This window comes from Pseudonaja textilis, chromosome 1, assembly GCF_049901715.1.
Source record: "Pseudonaja textilis isolate UNSWEBS1 chromosome 1, rPseTex1.2, whole genome shotgun sequence".
Taxonomy (NCBI): Eukaryota; Metazoa; Chordata; class Lepidosauria; order Squamata; family Elapidae; genus Pseudonaja; species Pseudonaja textilis.
This window is the reverse complement of record NC_141990.1, coordinates 166,741,384-166,764,486: the sequence shown is the minus strand read 5'-3', so window position 1 is coordinate 166,764,486 and position 23,103 is coordinate 166,741,384. Positions and strand designations below refer to the sequence as shown.

General features: G+C 43.4%; 1 protein-coding gene across 2 annotated transcripts in view; it reads left to right on the top strand.

The window, feature by feature from the left end:
* The window catches only part of NRP2 (neuropilin 2), a 255,966-nt gene extending 251,046 nt beyond the window's left edge, over window positions 1–4,920 (top strand). For both annotated transcript variants that reach the window (XM_087913793.1, XM_026707612.2), the window contains exon 17: window positions 352–4,920. In XM_087913793.1, the coding sequence (XP_087769919.1) occupies window positions 352–656 (305 nt within the window). In that variant the 3' untranslated portion in view covers window positions 657–4,920. The remainder of the gene's footprint in view (window positions 1–351) is intronic.
* Window positions 4,921–23,103: the final 18,183 nt, after the last annotated feature.

Sequence of the window (23,103 nt, the reverse complement as noted above, 5' to 3'; positions counted from 1 at the left end):
AGCAAGAGTCCCCAGTAGTAAAGAAAGTTATGAGGACAAGTTTAAAATGAATTGCACAGTATCTACCAAAGCAACAGTGTTTAATTAACCCTTTAGTTTCAGACATTTTAACCTTCCTATAAGTATACAAATGAAGATCTGGTTCCTACAGGACAAGGTTTCCTACAATCACAGTGACAATTTGGTTAAAGGACATGTAAAGCTTGTCCTCCAGCCAATTTCAGATAAATGTTCTAGAAGTTGGCCCCTCCAAATTGTCCATGGGAGCCCTTTTCCCTCAGGGGCATTTCCTTTACTAGTCCCACCCAAAATGGCTTTTCTGATAACCTCTTGCTTCCTATTGCATTTCAGATGTCATAAACCTGGACCGAAATCACACCACACTTTCTACAAACTCCCCACTGACTCCACTGGTGGACACAGAGAAGAGCTGGCTATATACTCTGGACCCCATCCTGGTTACCATCATAGCCATGAGTTCTCTAGGAGTTCTTCTAGGGGCAATTTGTGCTGGGCTACTACTGTACTGCACCTGTTACTACACTAGCCTCTCTTCCCGGAGCTCTACCACTCTGGAGAATTATAACTTTGAGCTTTATGATGGCATCAAACACAAGGTCAAAATGAACCACCAAAAGTGTTGCTCTGAGGCATGACTGATTGCACTGAAATCACATTTGACATTTCATTCCAGCAGTAGTGGCTGGGGAAGATTACTTTTTCTATGGGAACTGAATGCCATAATTTTACACAAGCCCATGCTGGAATGCTGAAGGGGTGGGGGGTTGCTGTTGTTTAGAAGAAAAAGAAGAAAGCAGCAGCAAGAAGAAAGTTGAAAGAGGATTACCATTTGTAAGAAATGTGGGTAATTGCTCTTTCAGGAAGAATTGGGTAGGCTCAAACAAAGCAGCCACCATGCTCTCTATTTTATTTCTTCTGTGAGCCAATCGCATCTGTAGTAGGCAAAAGATCCACTTGGTTTTGAGGAAGCGAGGGAGAAAATGTGCATAATTGTTTCCCACTTCCTTCTTCAGATGAGATTGCTAAATGGCCCCCTCCCCTTCCCCTTTCTAGTCTTAGTAATTATAATCTCACACTTGTTCACACACACAGGAACCCATGTGCCCTAGCCAGTAGATCACCTTTCAGAAATGGCGCTTGAATGAAAGGGACTGTCTCAGTGCTGTGGGTGATGAAACAAATCCAGGAAGCTGCAGCCACTTCCAATCTCCCCCACACCAGCAATGAAACCGTGTGGTTCCTTTTCACCAATTGGAAAAGGAGTGGCAGTGATTGGGGACAGAGCGGGGAGGAGGAGAGGATCTGGCTCATGGATCAGCGGGAAAAGCAGCACTTTCTTCCTGGATTACCAAGCAAAAGAAACAGGCAGCCTGAGATGTGAAAGTTGACAGAAGCACCTCCTCCAGAGAAGCTGAAGAGCCTTAAAGTGGTTTGTGAAAAAGAGCCATTTATTAAATCCAGATCTTGGACTGAAAAAGCAGAGGCCTTCATCACAAGGGCTCTTTCTTCTCCTTTTCTTTCTTTCCCTCTTTTTTTAATCTTATTTTTTTAGTGAACATTGACACAAACAAAAGACACAATTATAAGGTGCCCAAGAACTCAGGAGATGGCTTTTTATATATTTCAAGAGGAAGACAGGCTGCTAGGTAGATAGATAAATAAATATATTTTGTTAATGCTGTGTCCACTCTGATGGGGAAAAAAGAAGTATTAAAAGGCTTGTGGAGTAAATACAGTTATTCAGCCCATCACACAGGGTGGCAATGATACCTCTAACTGGCAGATATGATTTAATGTCATCATTAGCCCATAAGAAGGACTTAATTTTTCTGCAAAGGATTCTAAACTAATGTACCCTTTGAGCAGATTCATAATTGTGGTGCTGTCTGGCGAAGACATTGGTGCTTCACAGATTAAGGTCCTTTCGGGAGGACCCAGCCATTGGAAACCTAAGGTTATGGCAACATCGCAGGGTATCAAGGTTAAAATGATAGTATGGATGTCACATAAATGGATCTGGAGCAATCTTCTATCACCTTCTTCCTTCAGAAAAATGCAACTTGCTTGTTGTGGTTTGCATAGCAATTTGTTTATTTTTGAAGGGCTTTGTCTGAATATGTATTTGACTTTTTTTAATAAAGTGCCTTAGAAAAATATTTTTCCCTTAGAGGTGTGTGATGTAATGAGTTACCACTGAGGCATTCAATGTTTCTCCTTATCCCTCTTCCTCCTTCACTTCTTCATTGCCATCAGATCTCTACTGGGTAGAGTTTTGTCCTCTCAGATAGTCAAATATATAACTAATGTTTTCATGTGTGCTGTGCCATGCTTGAAGTATCTTGCAGACCAGTTTACAGTACCAACTTTCAATTTCCAATGCCTTTTTTCAGCTCTTGGCAGCAATCTTAAAGCCACAGGGTGTGCTTTGTTTTTTGTTTTTTAAGTCATAGTGACTGAGGTGTGGGATATTTTCCAAATTAGCAGATTGGATGAGCAGTTTTTCTTTAAAGTGGTAATTTGAGGAATGACACCTGATAGCTTACTATGATAGATTGATACTCAATGATAATGCTATAATGCTGATATAGCTTCATCTTTATGCTGGCTAAGCTCTTTTCTAGGAATGTACCTAATTTTCAGTAATTGTCACCTGTTACATTTCACTGGAATGCATTTCTAAATTGCTACTTGTGAATGTAATGGTACATCTTTGGGTACGCATGGGTCATATATGTACACATGTATAGAAGTGAGGATTTTCAGCAGCTATCCTACACACACAGGATCTACTGTCATACAAACTATGAAATGCTCTTCTGGACAGTTTTATATGCATGTTTACCAAGCTAATGTCTAGAACGTTTGGTGTATGTGGTAATAACCACCTGTGTGCAAGGGTATGAACAAGGCACTTACTTTCACTTTAACACACTGAAGTCACCATTTTGTACAGGTGTAGGTGTACTTAAGTGCAGCTGATTTTGGTGCATTTAATTCTGTGATAGACCAGGATGTTAAAGCATTGATTTTCACACTATTTTCTCCATTCCACCAGCAGGAGCAACTCATTGAAAGAAATAATGTTACTGGTAGTCCTTGACTTAGGATCACAATTGGAACCAGAATTTCCAGTGCTAAGCAAGGTGATTATTAAGTGAGTCGCATTAGATTTTGCAACTTTTTATGCCATGGTTGTTAAACAAATCTGGCTTCTCCCATTTGCTTATCAAAAGTTGGCTGGGGAGGTCACAAATGGCAACCCCAGGACTCTTCAGCCATTGTTGAAGTACATGCCAGTTGCCAAGCCCTCGGATTTTGATCACATGACTGTGGAGATGCTGCAACTGTCAGAAGTCTTTTTTTTTTCAGTGCTGTTGTAACTTTGAACAGCCAATAAATGAATGGTTGTAAATTGAGGACTACCTGTAAACAGATGTCCTTGAAAAACAGCATGGGCAAGATGCCATCCATCATTCCTAAAATAAATAGCCACATTGAGAGTTTTGGAACATCCATTGTTCACACAGAGCAAAGCTGGCTAGCTAGTGGCTTGTGTCCTGGAAAATACTTTGGAATATGCTCCCAGTTCTGTGTAAGAGTTTAATTTTTATGGGCTCCTGGGTTTCCATAGCAAAAGGCAGCTTAGAGAAAGTACTCTGGTAGCAAGTACTCTGGTAGCATTTCAAAAGCACTGCCTTAAACAGCCTTGCTCTAACAGAATAATGACTGTATCTATCCAGGTATACCATATACAAATACACTTCAACTCACCCTAAACTGAAGTACCATATAGAGCGTGATCATCCAATTTTACAGGGGCTCCTTTGGCAGACCTGATTACTGCTACCAATGTTGAAGAAAGGTCCACAAGCCAGCTAAGGCTTATCACTGGAGCACTCCATGGTTTTCAGTGGAAGAATAAAGCATAGTTGGATGGGGTCCCATCCATATTTCTCTTATACTTGCATGGTGGATGAAGGAAGATCTCAGAGATGATATAGATATATTAAAAGGTAGTGTTGCTGTCTATAGTAGACATACAGAGAGTGAGAGTTCGTATATACATATATTACAATGTATATGTGTTTGCGCGTGCTTGTGAGTTCTCTGTATGTATTATATATGTAAGTGGCTATGTGGGGTTTCTTGTATCTTTAATGGAGGCAGAGGATACTGCTGCCCTTGGCATTGGTTCAACCGGGAGGGCAGAGCAAATGGCATGCAATTGAAGAATCCCATACACTTTGTATTCCATGTTGGCAGGTACAGGGGCTTTGTTGTGTGTGCACTCAGTGAGCAAGAATCTGGCCATAATGCTGCATAGCTGATACCTGACCTACCTCCGTGCTGGGTGCTTTACTGTTCTAATGCAGAAAATGGTGTTTGATTGTATTTTTCATAGGGTGAAAGAAAAAACGAAAAGAATTGGTGCATATTTTCATGTCGGTATGTTGTCATCTGCAAATGTATGTTGTGCTTGATGATCCATGTTCTTTAGTAACCTCCCTCTTTTCCAAAAGGACAAAGAAATGCAGCCTAGTGCTACCAATGCCTTTGCTGAAATATTGTTTGCCCACTCTCTCCCTCCCTCCCTGCCTGCCTTCCTGCATTTCCTGCCTCCCATGGTCAGCTTCACCATGGCCAGTAGGAGCACTGCAGGGTCTTTGCTTTCTAAGGAGATATCTAAAGAGTAAGAGGGAGGAAAAATGCAGGAAATGGGATTTTGCATATCTTACCAGCTCAAGGTAGTTTGATCATTTTACTGGCTGTGCCAGATCATGTGGACTTTAAAGCTTTTACTGTGTTTCTTCAGTGTTTAAAGAAAAACCCAAACTGTGTTTCTATGATTTGTATAAAAGCCTTTTAAAAGTACTATTTAATAAACATTATAGTAGATAACTTTTCTGAGTCTGCTTATTTTGGGAAAGAGAGGTAACGTTCTGATTTCTGATACTTCAAGGGCGGTCTCCCTGCCAAAACCAATTTTCCCGCCTGCAGCCAGTGTGACTTTGCCTTTGTCCATGGCATAGACTGGATTAGTCTTTCAGGAAGATGGCAATGGGCTTTTCCACCCAGGGGGATTAATTGTGCTACATAACAAGTTACATATAGTGAGAAGTGGATTAAGGTATGATTATATATAATTGCAATTTCTTAAATTTCCATGGCAGTTTGTAATTTTGAAAACATTTGCTATGTAGAGTCTTGGCTACAGTCCAATAAAGCCATTGTGACTGCCCCATTAAAATCAAAGTAACAAATTGGTAATGGCTGATGTGCCCAGGGCTTTTAGCAGAATTCATAGCCCAAAGCTATTTGTGTTTATTGGAAATTATTACCACATTGCTCTGCGTGGTTTATTCTCAATAAATGTATAAAATGTTTTGATCTTGGACAGTGCTACCATTAGCTAGGTTAGACTTGCTTATAAAATCATCTGTAATTACCAGGAAACAAGTAAAAAATTCTGTGGTAAAATAAGTCTGCATTATTCACAAAGAACTGAATTCTCTGACCTCTACACATGTATGAAATGTGAATGTTCTTGCCATTTTGCATATTGCATTCTTCTGCATTTCATAATGAGCAGGAATTATGGAAATCCATGAATACTTTATTCAGCCAGCCTCTACAGGTTGAAACACATGTAAGAAAAAATGGCACAGTATGAAATTTTGTTCTACTCTATAGAATTATTGGGTAGAGGGGAAAGGAAAAGGAAAATTTTCATGGAGTCACATTTTGCGCCTAAGATTACATTCATACAGAGTAAAAAAAAAGTGCTGCACAGCCAGCTTTTCTGTTTACCAATAATTTCCCATGAACTTTAAAATTCCCTTTCTTGTCTAAAGATCTCACTTGTTTTCACTAGGGCACAGTGGGTAGGGGAAGGGCAGGCCATTTGATTCTATAGTGATTAAGGACACCTTACATTCTGTACGTATAAAAATTAAAACAAAATACATTAAAAGATAAAATGAGAACTAGCCAGAAGCAACCCCCAGCCCCCCGCACCCCCAAAAAGCTAAGCTTCCAATAACCAACCAAAGAAGCTTTCATTCTAGCCCAGGGCCTGGGAAAGCCATCAGATCTTAAGCAGGTTGCAAAAAGTCAGAAGCCTGAGAGCAGGACAACTCTCTTGGCAGGTGAGCAGAAACATGAGGAAATAGGTAATCTATCAAGAAACCAGGCCCTATGCAATTGAAGGGCTCTATAGGCAATAACCAGTATCTTAAATTGCATCAGAAGCAGTTCACAAAGCACTGCCAATACCTCTCCATTTTAGACTAACTGTAAATTCCAAATGGTCTTCAAGGACAGCACTAGGAAGAGCATATTGCAATAATTCAATCAACCAAAACAAAAGGTATCTCAATCCACAGAAGGAAAACAGGCATGGGAAGCATCTCAGAAGGGATCCTCCCCTAGTTTTCTGGAAAGCAAAAGTAAAGGAAGGAGAAGCTTTTTTCAGACTTGCACGTTTCTGTAACTGGTTTGTGCTTCTGAAAGGTTGACTTAAATCTTGCAATCTTTTTATTTTAAGATGGAGAGAAAGAAAAATATTTTCCTCAATTAGAAACAGTCCATGCATTTATCCACATACATTTTCATACAATTGTCTGGCTGTTTACAGCTTATTCTTCCTAATATTCTACTATATGAGCAGCAAGGAAAGTTTAGGATTTTAAAAGCTATTAGACACTGAAAACTTCAAAAGCCTTCTGTTTACCATGGAGTTAAATCACTGTTGCAGAATGAATCTACACCTTTAAAAACATGACAGTAGTGCTCAAGAAGTAGTAACATCCAAGCAGGAGCCCCAGGTTATCAAACTCACAGGCTCAACTTCATAAATCTTTTTCAGAAGAATCCTTTATTCAGCCAAGGAGCTAGAAATAACCATTCCTGCCAGTCAGTAACGATCACTAATAAAGCTGCTCAACCAAATAGTGCATTACAATTTGGTATCTCTAGAGCTTTTCATTTCTTCTACATAATGTCCAGAATTTTCAGAACAATGATCTCGGGATATTGTATTTATTAATTTCCAAAATTAAATTCTAAAAAAGTTATAGATTTGGATTTTGGCATTTCAACTCATTTCATTTTCCTCCCTGTTACAATTGTGAGCACTAAGATTAGATTCAAAAAATGAATTTAAATATTCTTATTTCCTTATTCTTTATTTGTCTCAGTATTCTTCAGGCAAACATTGGGTATTTCTAATGCATTAATAGTGCCTACCAGCATCCATTAATCTCTTATTTGCAGTGGAGTATTTCCTTATCTTCCTTCTCCTTACAAATGTTTACACACCACTGTGGAAAATGGTGCCAGATTTAGCCATGGCAAAAGTTGTCAAGAGGCAGTAGTGACTGAGAGGAAACATCTGGAGCCTGAGGCCACTAAAAACTATTGTTCCATTTAAAAGCTATGCTTGGCTTTCCATTCTCATATCTTTCGGACAGATTTATTACAGCTGGAAGCAAATCAAATCTGGTGGGATATCTGTGTTTGGGGGTGAGATGTCCTGCAACAGAATTCTCCTTGTTTGTTTTCTGTGCTTGAATTCAGTCCTACCTTTTGAAGAATCATCTTTTATCCCTGTCACACTTCAGTCTCATGCTGTTTCTTATACATCTTATACATGAGGGAACATGATGACTTTTACAAGCAGTTCACATATTTCAGTTATATGCCTGGAGAAAATATCTACAAATACAAGTGTAGTCATGAGTGGCAGCTTCCACCATTGCTATCACTGTAAGGGAATGATAGAATAAAATCATAGAGTTGGGAGGAGCCATTTAGACTGGAGTCCAATTTAGTGCAGAATCCAAATCAAAGGATCCCAGTGAGTCGTTTCTCTAGACCTTACTTGAATACATCCAATAAAGGAATGATCATCACTGCAATGATGATGGATTATGCATGCTTCAAAAATAGAATGCTTTGGAATTCTAATGAATTCAGTACTACTCTACCATGGAACAAAGCACACTTGTCCCTTCTCTTCCACTGAGTCTGAAAAAAGAGGTAGTTGCTTTAACACCATTTCATTAAAAGAGCTGCATCTTTAATGGGTCCCTTAAAGCAGCCATATTTTCATTCTAGCGGAAGCAGAAAAAAGGATATAGAGAAGAAGTATTGCTCATAAAATATATGAATTCCAAAGATTTCTTCCTAGCAACTGAAAAACATATAAAGCTGCCAATCTAGAGTTATATTTATCTTTTTTTTTTGCAGGTGGAACACCCTGTTGACTGTTGATTTTCAATTTATCATCTATTTTTCCAAGTCCTTTGGAGAATATACATTCCAATCTTAAAACAGCAAACAATTTTGGTATTTTAAGCCATTCCATTATAAATAAATTCAAAGTATACCAGGGGAACAAGATCATCTATGACCAAAAAAATGCAACACTCCTATATGACATTGATAGTAAATTCTGGATTAAATGAGCAGCTTGAAAGATGATTTAAAGGCATCTTTAATAGTTTTGTTCATATTTAATTGTTCTGTAACATACATTGAAGCGATCCATAGTGATAACTAGATTGAAGGTAGCAAATGTGACCAATGTCCTAATCTTTTCCACCTTAAGCATAGATGCCCATGGTAGTGTTGTGGTTAGCTGGCAACAGGTGCAGATGGCTGAGGAGAGCGAGGACTCAGATGAGGGGCCAGGACCATTAGGGAGTGGACTGCTGCCTTCAGAGATTGTGGGGGCTGGCAGCAGTGATGAGGAGGTTCCCAAGGAGCCTGTGCCAAGTGCAAGTGCGCGCAGTGCTGCTTGGAGAAAAAACAGTTACAACAGCATGTGTGACTCGGGGGTAAGGCTGCAAGGTAATGGCCCCTCCTTCAAGAAGACAAAAGCCAGCTGTGAAACTGACCTTCTTTGCACTCGTGGACATTACAGTTGGTATTTGAAGACTCTTGTAAACTATTTCTTATCTGTTGTTTTTTGTCAGAATTGAAAAAATTTGGCAAGGCTCTTTCTTGGAGCTAATTAGTTGGAAGCAGCCTTTTATCTGTGAAGAAACAGGATTCTTAGCTTAAACATAAAAAGGTAATACTGCTGCCTTTGTCTTGTGTTTGCTCTCTTGGAACCAGGTTTGGGTCAGAACAGGTAGAGAGTGCCAAAATCTTGTCAAATCTCATGAGAGTTCAATATCCTGCAAAGAGATACACCATCCCCACTCAGAACAATATGTTTTGAGCAAAAAGTTCTTTGATCTCTTGCAAGAGTAAATCATCCCTTGTTTGCTTGGCATGCATAGCTGCCTATTTTTATTTGTCTGAACGGGGATTGGAAGAAGATGACAAAACCCTAACTTGGCTCTCTACTGGAACCCAGGAGCTTTGCTAGGGATAAAGGCCTTGTTTCGTTGCCAAGATTTAGATCAGGGTTCTTAATATAAACCCAGGCTTTATTACTGAACCCCTTTGCAAACTCAGAATTCAGTTCTGGTGCAAAAAGTCCTTTTCAGCAGGATTTCAGTAAACAATCACTTAGAAATTCCCCCCTTAACCATTACCAGGCAGAAAAATGTCTATATAATTCAGAGAAGTGGAAGGGAAGCACAAGCACTTAATACTGATGGGTATTACTAAGCAAGAGAAATTATTTTAAATTTTTATTTACTTCTTTGTCATGTTACCCCAATAGGTTGTATCTTCAAAATTAAATATAATTGGTGGTGAGCACCATCCATACACACGTTTTGCATTTTTTCTTCATCAACTAAGGATCTAAGAGGATTTTTTTTTTTTACTCCATTGCTGTGGCAACTTGAGATAGGAACGTTATTTGAATCCCCTTTTAAAAACAAAGGTAAATGACAGGAGGAGAAACTCACTGGCTCATGGGGTGCCCTGTCCCTTCTTAGCCTTTTAATGTAGGCAATGCATCCATTGTTTAGAGGAACTGAAACAGAATGAAAACTGCTGGATGGGAGTGCCTATAGTCAGAATAGGCACATTCAGTTCAGTTGGACTTAAATTGATCATCTGTAAACACCATGGATTACTAGGGAAATATTTTTTAAAAACAATTTTATTGATTTTCAAAGACAATACATAAACAAACAAAACATAAAACATAAAACATCTTTTCTGAAAGCTGCTTGATCCCAGGTTACAACTCCTCGTACAGACAGAAATTCAAATTCATATTCATTTTATATACCATTCCATATCTTATTACCATTTTCAATTTTCTATATAACTTCTCACCTCTTTTAACTTTCTTAGTTTTATTTTATTTATCTCATCTCAGTTCAAATAATAATACTTATTATTCTTTGTCTGTTCTGTTTCCAGCTATCCATTTATCTTTTCTCTTTAAACAAAACTTCTCCTGTACATTGATTGGAGTATGACGCCTTTCCCCTAAATTTATAATACTTAATATAATACATAACTTGCATTGGGATTCTGTTTAGTACATTCTAACATTACACAATGTATTTTATAAGAAAAACAAACAAAAAGAAAAGAAAAAATTTATAGGTATATGATGTAATTAAAACAACTATCAATGCCAATACAAATCTAATCATAAATATTAATATTCATTTATATCTTAAATATTTTACATGTTACTTTTCAATTAAATATCATACTTTTATGGGAACACTTATACTTTCCATAGTTATTTCCCCCCAGATCACATATTTTAAATCATTATATCATTAAAAGGTTCCCATTTCTCCTACTTCAATTCTCTCATTTATTTCATTACCTTCTTTTTTTTCACAAAGATTTCACTAAATTACATTAAATGTTCTATCCCATTTTTGGTTACATGTTGTTTCCAATTTTCTAACATTATTTCTAAATACAAATATAAAAATACAATCTTATGTACCTTTACAGAATCCCTTTTTCAATTAAATTTACCCATTGTCTCTAAATGAATTTTGTTTCTTTACATCTTGCTCCCCACCATTGAGGCTTCTCATCCCTTCCTTTCTCCCTTGCTTATTCTTCTCCTTGCTCTTTTTACCCCCTTGTCTCTCCACCTCCCTTTTCCTCTTCTGCTTTTCCCCTTTCTGTTGTTTTCTAACACTGTATCCACTTTTCACCTTATTTTTCTCTTTTTTGGTTGTTTTTTCAAATCTTAAAGTCCCCTTTTTCTTTTCCTCTTTTTCCTTTCCTTCCCCAAATAGGGTCACTTGTTCATCAAAGATGGCTTCTTCTTTATCCCAGTCATCCTGCTGCGCAGTCAGTTTTTCATAAGTACAAACCGCCATTTCTAGAAATTGAAAAAGAGTGCCCAAAGAATCTTTCCCTTCTTGTTCTTCTTTTTTGTATTTTTGGTATTCAATTTTCAATTCATCCACAAGTGATGCCATTGTAGAGAGAAAAAGGTTTTCCAAGACAACCACCCAAGTGTTTTTAATCAAAAATAATTCCCAAAAGTTCCAAAGTCACCAAACAATCCAAATAAGCTGTTTCTTTTAGTACTTTTGTCTTTCTTCCGTTTCTCTTTCTGGGGTTGCTGTTTAGTCACAAAGTTCCAATTAAGGTATATCTTTTAGAAGTCTTATTAATATTTAATAGCTCTTTAGAATTCTAGGCAATCTCCTCCTTATTTTCAAATTCTGCTCCACTTTTTTTTCCCTCTCCCTTCCCACTTACAGCAAAAAGATTTTTTTTTAAGTATTCAGAAATCCTTATCCCTTTAGCATTTAATTACCTCCAATGCGGGTTTTCCGATTTCTCTTGCAGTTCCATTCGCTGTCACATTAGGAAGGAGAGTGAAAAGAAAAAAAAACTTTTCCTTTTAATTTCCATTCGCCGTTTGTAAAGCTCTGGAAACGATATATCTTTAGCAAATTTTAAGTTCCAGGGTACTTTCGTTACTTTATCCTGGTCAGCAAAAAACACTTTCACTTCTTCACAGTTCCTCCTGCACTTTCTTTTTCTGGCTGAGCTCTTCTATGTGGCGGCCATTTCTGACCGCCGCTCAGCTGCCTTCGGACAAGGGGGTTTAGCCGGCTAGGGAAGAGAGGTGCGATATCTCTCGACCCTGCCAGGTTCCCCCTGTCTTTGCGACCTTCTACGGAGGTGGCTAGCCCCGAAGCCGGATGGCTCGGAGCACTCGGGCAGCGAGTGCAGGCAGAAACTGCACACAGTCACGGATTCCTGCCTGCCCTGAAGCGCTGCAAACCGGAACTATTTTAAGAGCCAGTTTGGTAGAGTGGTTGAGGTAGCAGGTTGGAAACCAGGAATGCAATGGCAAACCACTCCCAAAATCTTTCCAAGAAAACTGCAAAGACTAGTCCAGGCCAGGAGCCAAGGCTGACTTGAAGGCACTAAAGAAACAAACAAAATCATATTACTTAAGCCTGGAGGAGCACAGGGGCTTGACTTATTTAAGCTCATAGCAATTGAGAGGTGGCAATCAAAGTTCTTTCATAGGGTTACCTGTGACTCAGTGGTGTGACTTCTGAATAAACAAGGATGAGATTACAAATCTTATTTAGGCATGGAAGCCAGCTGGGTGACTTTGGGCTAGTCAGCCCAAAGCACCTCATGGGATTTTTGTTATGGAGAAAATAGGAGAAGGAAGAAGTATTAGGTACTGTATATGCTTGCTATCTTGAGTTATTTATATACACTGCTCAAAAAAATAAAGGGAACACTTAAACAACACAATGTAACTCCAAGTCAATCATACTTCTGTGAAATCAAACTGTCCACTTAGGTAGCAACACTGATTGACAATCAATTTCACATGTGTTGTGCAAATGGAATAGACAACAGGTGGAAAGCATAGGCAGTTAGCAAGACATCCCCAATAAAGGAGTGGTTCTGCAGGTGGTGGCCACAGACCACTTCTCAGTTCCTATGCTTTCTGGCTGATGGTTTGGTCACTTTTGAATGCTGGCGGTGCTTTCACTCTAGTGGTAGCATGAGGTGGAGTTTACAATCCACACAAGTGGGTCAGGTAGTACAGCTCATCCAGGATGGCATATCAATGCGAGCTGTGGCAAGAAGGTTTGCTGTGTCTGTCAGCGTAGTGTCCAGAGCATGAAGGCACTACCAGGAGACAGGCCAGTACATCAGGAGACATGGAGGAGGCCATAGGAGGGCAACAACCCAGCATCAGGACCACTACCTTCACCTTTGTGCAAGGAGGGACAGGAGAAGCACTGCCAGAGCCCTGCAAAATGACCTCCAGCAGGCCACAAATGTGCATGTGGCTGCTCAAATGGTCAGAAACAGACTCCATGAGGGTGGTATGAGGACCCGACGTCCACAGGTGGGGGTTGTGCTTACAGCCCAACACCGTGCAGGACATTTGGCATTTGCCAGAGAACACCAAGATTGGCAAATTCGCCACTGGCACACTGTGCTCTTCACAGATGAAAGCAGGTTCACACTGAGCACATGTGACAGATGTGACAGGGTCTGGAGACGCCATGGAGAATGTTCTGCTGCCCGCAACATCCTCCAGCATGACCGGTTTGGCAGTGGGTCAGTAATGGTGTGGGGTGGCATTTCTTTAGGGGGCCGCACAGCCCTCCATGTACTCGCCAGAGGTAACCTGACTGCCATTAGGTACCGAGATGAGATCCTCAGACCCCTTGTGAGACCATAAGCTGGTGCGGTTGGCCCTGGGTTCCTCCTCATGCACGACAATGCTAGACCTCATGTGGCTGGAGTTTGTCAGCAGTTCCTGCAAGATGAAGGCATTGATGTTATGGACTGGCCCGCCCCTTCCCCAGACCTGAATCCAATTGAGCACATCTGGGACATCATGTCTCGCTCCATCCACCAAGGCCACGTTGCACCACAGACTGTCCAGGAGTTGGGGGATGTTTTAGTCCAGGTGTGGGAGGAGATCCCTCAGGAGACCATCCGCCACCTCATCAGGAGCATGCCCAGGTGCTATAGGGAGGTCATACAGGCACGTGGAGGCCACACACACTACTGAGCCTCATTTTGACTTGTTTTAAGGACATTACATCAAAGTTGGATCAGCCTGTACTGTTTTTTCTACTTTAATTTTGAGTGTAACTCCAAATCCAGACCTCCATGGGTTGCTACATATGATTTCCATTGATAATGTTTGTGTGATTTTGTTGTCAGCACATTCAACTATGTAATGAACAAAGTATTTAATAAGAATATTTCATTCATTCAGATCTAGGATGTCTTATTTTTGTGTTCCCTTTATTTTTTTGAGCAGTGTATTTAAAAGATGAGAAATGAATAAATAAATGTAAATAAAGATAATCAGGAGAATGCTATCTCTGCTGGTTTAGATCCAACATGCAGAAACCTAGGATGTACATTTTGAATGTTGTCTTTAAGCAAAGGATCAATATTTCTCAGACTGGCTAATTAAGCCCCAATTTCACAGTCATCTGAGAATACTTTGAACTCAGATGTGAACTCCCAGTATTGGTAACTGTTTCCCACATTTAAAGAGCATTAAGAATAAACAATCCACAGCTTCTTGATTGTAGATAGATCCTTAACAAGCTGTGCAAAACTATGTGAGTGAAACTCTATTGGAGCTCATCAAGAATCAAGTTTTTAAAAATGGAAATAAAACAGTAAAAACAAATCCCAAACACCTTATTAACTAGATGCTCAGAATAAAATCAGTGCCTCATTAGACAAGGCATCTAAAATACAAGTCACATCAAGAGACTTTGCCTCTTCTGACTATCATCCCATCTTACTAACAAGACTCTCACAGAAAATTAACATTTTTTATCCCATATGGTATAAACACAAGTATTCAAATGTGATCCAGGTATACACAATGCATGCAGTACTAGTTTCCTAGATTTCACTAGATTTTATAGATAAACATAAAATCTATATTTTTCATTATATTTTGGTTAAAAAGTCAAGGTATGACTTAAATACAAGTATTTATTGGAAATATAGGTATTTTTCAAAGTATTACTATGTACAGTATACTCACAGATAAGCTCATCCATGGATAAGCTGAACCTGATTTTTAGGGTGCATTTTGGTGCCTACAGTGTGCTTGTTTGTGAATAATATATGTTCTAATACTTCACCACTGTCTGTGACAGTTTGGAGGCTGCTGTGCTGTTATTTCCATTTTTTTTTTGCTAGCTCTGCCTTACAAAGAGTTAATCCATCATACTATGTTATGGTATCACATTTGAAAGTGTCCAGGTGAAATTTATGGCTGATTCAATGTTACATGCTTCTGCTGCAGTCACATGATCAACATTCTGTGACAACTTCCCAGCCAGCCTCACAATCCTTCCTCTCTCCCCTACCTGACAGCAGCTAGTTATGTAGGTACCTATGTGCTGGAAAGGGGAGGGAATGGTGAGAAAGAATAGAGACTGAAGTGGTGGAATTGAGTGGAGTAGAGTGGATTGGAGCAGAGCACAGCAGAGGGAAGCAAGGAAGGAAGTTTGCTGCTGCTCCCTACTTCCCACAAGGAACTCCATGGGTAACCTGGCAGGAAGTTAGAAGTTGCTCCTGCTCCCATTGCTTTTTTACCTACCAATGATCATTCTGCTTCCCTATTTAGACAAGGAAATATCTCTGAAACGAAAACCCAATGGGCATGGGTTTTCTAGTATATTATTAAAACTTTTTTAAGCAAGGTACTTAAAATGGGCTAACTTACAGAATGCTTCCAAAATCCAGAACCTGCTGTAGAATTGAAATTTAACAAATTTTGTAAAACATTTTGTAATATTAAAAATTATCATAACACATTTTATAACATAACACATTTTCCATGGTCAACTCCTGATGGTTGACATATATAGTTCAATATGATCTACTTTCAAAGCAGAGGTGGTATTCAACCAGTTCACACCAATTCAGGAGAACCAGTAGTAGTGATTTGGCATTTGTCACCGAACCAGTAGTAACTTCTGGCTGGCCACGTCCCCAACCTGGTCGCCTAGTCACTGCTTGCTTACTTGCCCCACCCACCCAATGCTCACTCACGCCGCTCACCCCGCCCAGTCACTCCTCCCCTGCTAAGTGGGTCCTTGTGGCTTGCCTTTCTAACCTGCCTTCCCCATGTGGTGCCTGCACCCCAATTGAGCAGCCCTGATCTGCGTGCTCAAAGGGAAGCCTTCAAGTCACACTACCTCCTCCCCTGCTGCCCCAGGACCTTGCCGGGCCTCCCCCTGCTGCCCCAGGGCCTTACCGGGCCTCCTCCTACCACCTAATTTTTAGTATCTGTTTTGTTTTTATTAATCATAAAAACAAAACAGATACTAAAAAATACATACATGAAATTTTTTTGTTACACTACTGTTATGTTACATGTTGATACTTCTGTTTGTTTCTCCTTTCTTTTTCCTAATAGGAAAAAGCAAAGGAAAAACAGAAGTATCAACATGTAACAACAATAGTAAAATAATTTTATTTATTTATTTATTTATTTGTTTGTTTGTTTATTTAGTATTTGTTTTGTTTTTATGATTAATAAAAACAAAACAGATACTAAAAAAATAAATACATAAAGAAATGAAAAAGAGCAACTTACTAAAAATTAGGCAGGCAAGTTGGCTGGCCAGCTATGTCAGGGTCCTCAGTCAGGATTAGTCCCTAGAGCTTGCTGTGGCAAGGGCGACTGGATGGCCTGGGAGTCAGCACTCAAGCAGGGCTGGTGGCAGTGATGGCAAGAGGAGGTAGACTGTTAAGTTTGAGCAATGAGAGGCTGAACCAGAGCATGAGTGCAACAATACTTTATTTTACAATAAAGGGCTGACCGTGCTTGCCACGCCTGGAACTGGCTCGCAGCAATCAGCAACTGGTTGGACCCCGCAGCCTGCTTTTATAGCTGGCTGCTGGAGAGAACCAACCAATGGGAATGGGGGAATAACGCCCACACAAAGTGAGTGGACCTGAGTGAGAACTCCTAGAGTTCTCAGGACATAACACCCCTTTCCCCCAGATGCGAACATGCATAGTCCTTGAGGTAGACGGGGGGGTTGTGTTGGCGCCCGGAACGGCGCAGCTCGGGAACATTGTCTGTCTGTTCGGTATCAGTCTGTGACGGTTGAGCCGGCATAGTGTCGCCAACGCTCCCTCCGGACTGGGCATCCTCGGAAACCACCGGGTTGGTTACTGGGGTCGAGCTCTCGTGGGTTGGATCAGGCTGGTCAACTCTCTGGGCGCTGTTGTCCGAGTTTGGGTTGACCGGAGCGACCGCTGGTGCAGACTGGTCGTTGGGTGCGATGAGGCTGGGCGACGGATGTGGTGGTTCCTCTTCGACTGGAGACTCTGGATTCTTGTTGGCAAGGGTGCTGGGGCGCCTTCTAAGCTGGTCTATGTGTCTCCTCCAGACGCGACCATCCTCCAGCCTGACCCTATACGATCTCGGCCCGGTGACGGCGATGACCTCGCCTGGAATCCAAAGTGGGTCCCCAGCGAAATTCCTTGCGAATACTGGTTCCTGTAACATAAAATGTCTAACCCAAGTAGAAGCGAGGGAGAGTCAGAGCAGTATTGAGGGTGCAGTCTGTCCAATACAGTCCTCAGGCGCCGGCCCATCAGAAGTTCCGCTGGGGACTTATTGGTGACTGTACAGGGGTTGAGTGCTGGCTCATCAGGAACCGTGCGAGTTTGTGGTGCCAGTCATCCCTGCCAAACCTAGCGAGGGCCTCTTTGGTGGTCCTGACGGCCCTTTCAGCCAACCCATTACTGGCAGGGTGAAATGGGGCTGTGAAAATGTGGCGAATGCCCAGGTTGGCAGCAAAACGGCTGAATTCTACTGATGCGAACTGTGGGCCATTATCGGAGACAATGGAGTCGGGTAGTCCATGTGTAACGAACAGGCGCGTTAACACGTTGGTGATTGCTAGTGTGGTGGTTGTGGATAGCTGTGCCACGTCTATCCATTTGGAATAAGCGTCCACGACCACTAGGAACATCTTTCCATGCACGGGGCCGGCCAGATCGATATGGATTCTAGACCAGGGCGCTGGCGCTCTCCCATCTGGTAGGGGTGGCGATGGGGGAGCAGGACGGGATTCCTGGCAAATGCTGCAGGAACTTACCCAATTGACAATGTCCTCGTCTAGACCCGGCCACCACACGTAGCTGCGTGCTAATGACTTCATTCTCACGATGCCGGGTGTCCCTCGTGCAACGCCTCCAGGACTTGGGTACGCAGCGAGGTCGGAATGACCACTCGAGTGCCCCACAGTAGACAACCCTGCAAACTGGACAGCTCCTGCATGCGAGTCTTAAAGGGTGCGAATTTGTTATCAACATTGCCTCCCGGCCACCCCCTCCTCACCCAGTCGAGCACCTGGGCGAGCGCTTGGTCTGCCTTGGTTTTAGCGGCGATGTCAAGGGCGGTGATGGGCAGGTCCAACTGGGTGATTTCGAAAATGGCATTGACAGGAGCTGGGTCTTCAGCCGGAGCGGGTAAGGGGCAGCGACTGAGAGCGTCGGCGTGGGATAGAGTTTTGCCGGGCGGTGAATAAGTTTGTATGAGTAGGCCGCTAGGAAAAGTGTCCACCTTGTCATCCTAGGGGAAAGGACTTGAGGTGTCAGTTTGTCGCCGGCCAGTAGGCCCAGGAGGGGCTTATGGTCGGTGACCAGTTCGAAGAAGTGGCCAAAAAGGAATTCGTGAAACTTTTTCATGGCCGCAACAGCTGCTAGGGCTTCCTTGTCTATTTGGCTGTAGTTTCGCTCCGTGGCCGAGAGCGTCCTGGAGAAAAGGCGATGGGGGCCTCGGCGCCATTGGGGAGTCTGTGACTAAGGACCGCCCCAATTCCAAAAGGGGATGCGTCTGCTGCCAGTACTAAAGGAAGGTTGGGGTCGAATTGGATGAGCACTGCCTCTGACGTAAGTAGTGATTTGACGGCGTTAAACGCCTGGTCTTCTTTGTGCCCCCAGTGCCACGGTGACTTTTTGTCTAGTAATCTGTGTAGGGGTTCGGCTACTGAGGCTTTATGGGGCAAGAAGGATGCATAAAAGTTCAGCAGCCCCAAGAAAGCTTGTAGCTCCGTTTTGGAGCTTGGTGTGGGAGCTTCAGTGGATTGCCCTAACCTTGGACTCCAGGGGTGAATGCCAGAGGCGTCAATTTTATAGCCCAGAAAGTCCACCTGTCTAGTGGCAATGGCGCATTTTTCTTTTTTTAACTTGAGGCCATGCTGTCTGAACCTCTCTAACACTGCTCGCACTCTCTGGAAGAGTTGGGGTCTGTCCCTGGCCGAGACCAAGATGTCGTCGAAGTAGGGTACTACACCAGGGAGGCCCTGTAAAATCCGCTCCATGAGGGATTGAAAAATACCCAGGGCAACACTTACGCCAAATTGGAGACGCTTGCATCGGAAGGCACCCCTGTGAGTGACGATGGTCTGAAGTTCCGCTGTTTGGTTATCAACAGGAACTGCTGATATGCTTGAGACATGTCCAATTTAGCAAAAATACTGCCCGGCTCGAATGTGTTTAATAAGTGCTGAATGACGGGCACAGGGTAGGCGCTAACTTGTAAATATTTATTGATTGTTGTCTTGTAGTCCGAGCAAATTCTCAGGCTACCATCTTTTTAAGGGTGTGACAATGGGCGTCTCCCACTTGGCGAAATCTGTTGGCTCAATGACCCCTTGTTTTAGTAGTTTATCCAATTCAGCGTCTAGTTTTGGTCGAATAGCAAATGGAACTCTACGTGGTTTTAATCTGATTGGGACTGCCTGGGGGTCAACGGTGAACGAGATGGGGTTCCATTATAACACCCCAGCTCCTCGCTGAACACATCTGCGTAGTCAGCGAATAAGGAGTCAGTGTCTGAGGTTGAGACAGCATGGACTCCTGTTAGCCCTAGGCCGAGGTGGGGAAACCAATCGAGCCCCAATAAGGTGGGTAGATTGCCGTTAACTACCACTAGAGGTAGGTGGCCTTTAAAAGCTCTAAAACTGACAAAGAACTTGCCTCTGCCGATCACGGGAATGGCCTTCCCTGGTAGTCCTTCAGACCGAACTGGCATCTCTGAAGCCGGGTAGTAGATAGGCTGGGATGGAGTCTCTTGAGGGTGCTCCACGAGATTATTGAGAGCGCTGACCCTGTGTCAACCTCCATGTGGCACGGTTTACCTTCTAGGGAAACGGAGAGAGAAATTTTACTAACAGTGTGGCAAGTACGCCTGGCAAGGCGGTGCGTGCGACAGTTTAATACTTGCCTCTGTGGTCCCGAGTGCGAGGACGGGGTCTGTGTGCAGCGCTTTGAGGGGCTTGGCAAACTCTCGCGATGTGCCCCTCTTATGGCAGTTGTTGCAAGTGGCTCCTTTAAACTTGCAGGTGGCCCTTTGATGCGATCCCCCACAGGCTAGGCACAGTGTGATGTGCTTGGGTGGACCGTGTATTCTTGTTTGGCCCCTACCTGCGACCGTCTGTCGTTGGCGAGGCGGTGGACGTCGTTTCATCGTTGTGGTTTCCTCCGCTTCCACCTCTTCGGAATGGACTGGGAACGATGCCAACTTGGCACTTGGGCCCTGAATTTCGGTGGCTGAGTTCGTTGCTAGCTCGGCTGCTAGGGCCTCCTCGACCGCTTGCGCGAGGTTGAGGTCTTTTTGCTAGCAGGCGCCTCTGTAGGTTGAGATCCTTGACCCCACAAACTAATTGATCGAGGAGCATGTCCTCCAGGTATGTTCCAAACCCGCAGTGCAGGGCTGCTGTTCTGAGGGCGGCCATATATTGATTGATGGTCTCCTTACTTGATTGCTTCCTCATACGGAACGTGAACCTCCTGGCGATTTGTGAAGGCCTGGGAGCGTAGTGGTTAGTGAGGATCTCAAGCAACTCGGACCACGGAACGTTTTTCAATTCTCTCGGCGCCACGAGTGCTGCGGCGGTATCGTAACGGTGGCTCCGCAGTAGATTAGGAAATAGGATTTTTCCGATGCTCTCCGCATCCGCCAGGCCGACCGCATCTATGTAATGATTGAAGCGGTTCTTATACGATTCCCACTTCTCTTCGTCTGGTTTAAACGCCGGGAATACTGGGTTGGAACTCATGGTGCTGGAACGGCTGGGCTACCTGCGGAAAAATCTCTCTGGGACAATGGGCGCCGTGAGTTACAAGTGATATCAGCTCTGGAGAGGTTTTTTGCTACCCTCTCTTTTTCTCTCTGGGTTACCACGTTGGCTGCTAGCCGTTGGAGGTGTCTTGATTCGCGCCAAAAGTGGGCGTTAGTGACTTCCTACAGCGCTGTGCTGTGTCTCCTACTGGCTCGAAATTCAAATGACACCCGTTTGAATTTCGCGCCAACACAGAGCGGCTGCGGCTCGCAGCGCTTCACTTTCCCGAGCGGGGCTAACAAGCGGCTACAGACGCTTCTAACTTTTTGAACCAGACCGCTTTCTCTGGCTGCGGATCAGCGTTTGCTCTTTTTGATCGCTCGTTTTGTTGGCTGACCGCTCTCTCTGGCTGCGGATCAGCGTTTCCCTTATCGCCAGCTGATCGCTCTCTGGGCTGCCAGATCGGTGGCTAGTGACTCAGCGGTTGCATGGTGCTTCTGGTAGCCATCCCATCCTCGTCGCCAGTGTTAAGTTTGAGCAATGAGAGGCTGAACCAGAGCATGAGTGCAACAATACTTTATTTTACAATAAAGGGCTGACCGTGCTTGCCACGCCTGGAACTGGCTCGCAGCAATCAGCAACTGGTTGGACCCCGCAGCCTGCTTTTATAGCTGGCTGCTGGAGAGAACCAACCAATGGGAATGGGGGAATAACGCCCACACAAAGTGAGTGGACCTGAGTGAGAACTCCTAGAGTTCTCAGGACATAACATAGACGACCAGCAGGAGGTTGGCGACTGACAGGGCTTACTGCTTGCCTCCTCACCAATCGGTGGTGGAAGGCCAGGCAGCAATGGTGCAGTGGGCTGAGGGCAGGAGAAGAAGATGGCGGCTGGGTAAAGCAGGCAGGGTCGGTGATGGTGTTTGGGCAGTTCAGGAGTCAGAACTCAACAGGGGCTGGTGGTGGCAGCAGGTGGGCGACCGGGGCTTGCTTGGAGGTCTCACTCACCAATCTGTGTCTTCAGCAACAGTGGCCCAGTCGGGCGAAGATGGCAGTTGGGCAAAGATGGCGGCTGGGTGAGGCAGGCAGCAAGGGTGGCTTGGCAGTCGGCATGAGGGGCTGGCGGTGGCAGCAACTGGGGCTTGCAGAGCCCTCACTCACCCAGATCAGGCAGGGCTGAGGGTGGTGGAAGGTAGGCAGTGATGACTGGCTGCCTGGACTGGCTGGACTGGCTGGCTGGCTGGCTAGCCGGCTAGCTGGCTGGCTGGCTGGCTGCTGCTGCTGCTGCTGCTGCTGCTATTGGAAGTGGTGGTGGCGGGCAGGAAAATGCAGGCAGCGATGTCTTGCACATGTGCTATAAGAAGTGACTCGGTGAGATGGGGCAGGGCGGGCAGGTGGAGAATGCAGTCAGCAATGTTGCTCATGCACGCAATGTCACGCATGCACAGTAAGGACTGACTGGGTAGGGAGCGGATAAGAGGGCAGAGGGGTGGGGCCAGCCAGAGCCCGCTTTACCAGTTCTCTGAACCAAGGAGAATCATAACAACTGGTTCTACCGAACTGGTCTGAACTGGTAAAATCTGTAATTTACTATTGTGGTGTAGCAATTAAACACATTAAAAAGTTGCTAGTTGAAAGTTTAGCTAGGAATTCAGCAGATAGTTCCAGAAAGACACTTTCAGGGAAACACAGCCACCACCCATCTGTAATGAGAATTGCTTTACCACATAAAGATCTGAGCAGATGGCATCAAGTGGCTGACCTAATATGGCCCTAATATGGGCTTAGAAGCTAATCAGAAATGGTGACAGAAGCACCTGCAGAATCTGAGGGTTTTATCAAAATGATGAATATTATTGTACTGTTGATCCATAAGTGCTGTTCTTTGGTACATGGAGGTAATGTACCATAATATACTGCTTTACAGGGTTCCACAGGGCTCGGTACTCTCTCCACTCCTGTTCAAGTCACTGGGTAGATCACCCATCACCATGGACTTAGGTATCACCAATATGCTGATGATAGTTGTATGTCTTGGCCTGTGGTGAGTTAAGTGATGCTGTGTCCTCCCTCTTGCAGTGCC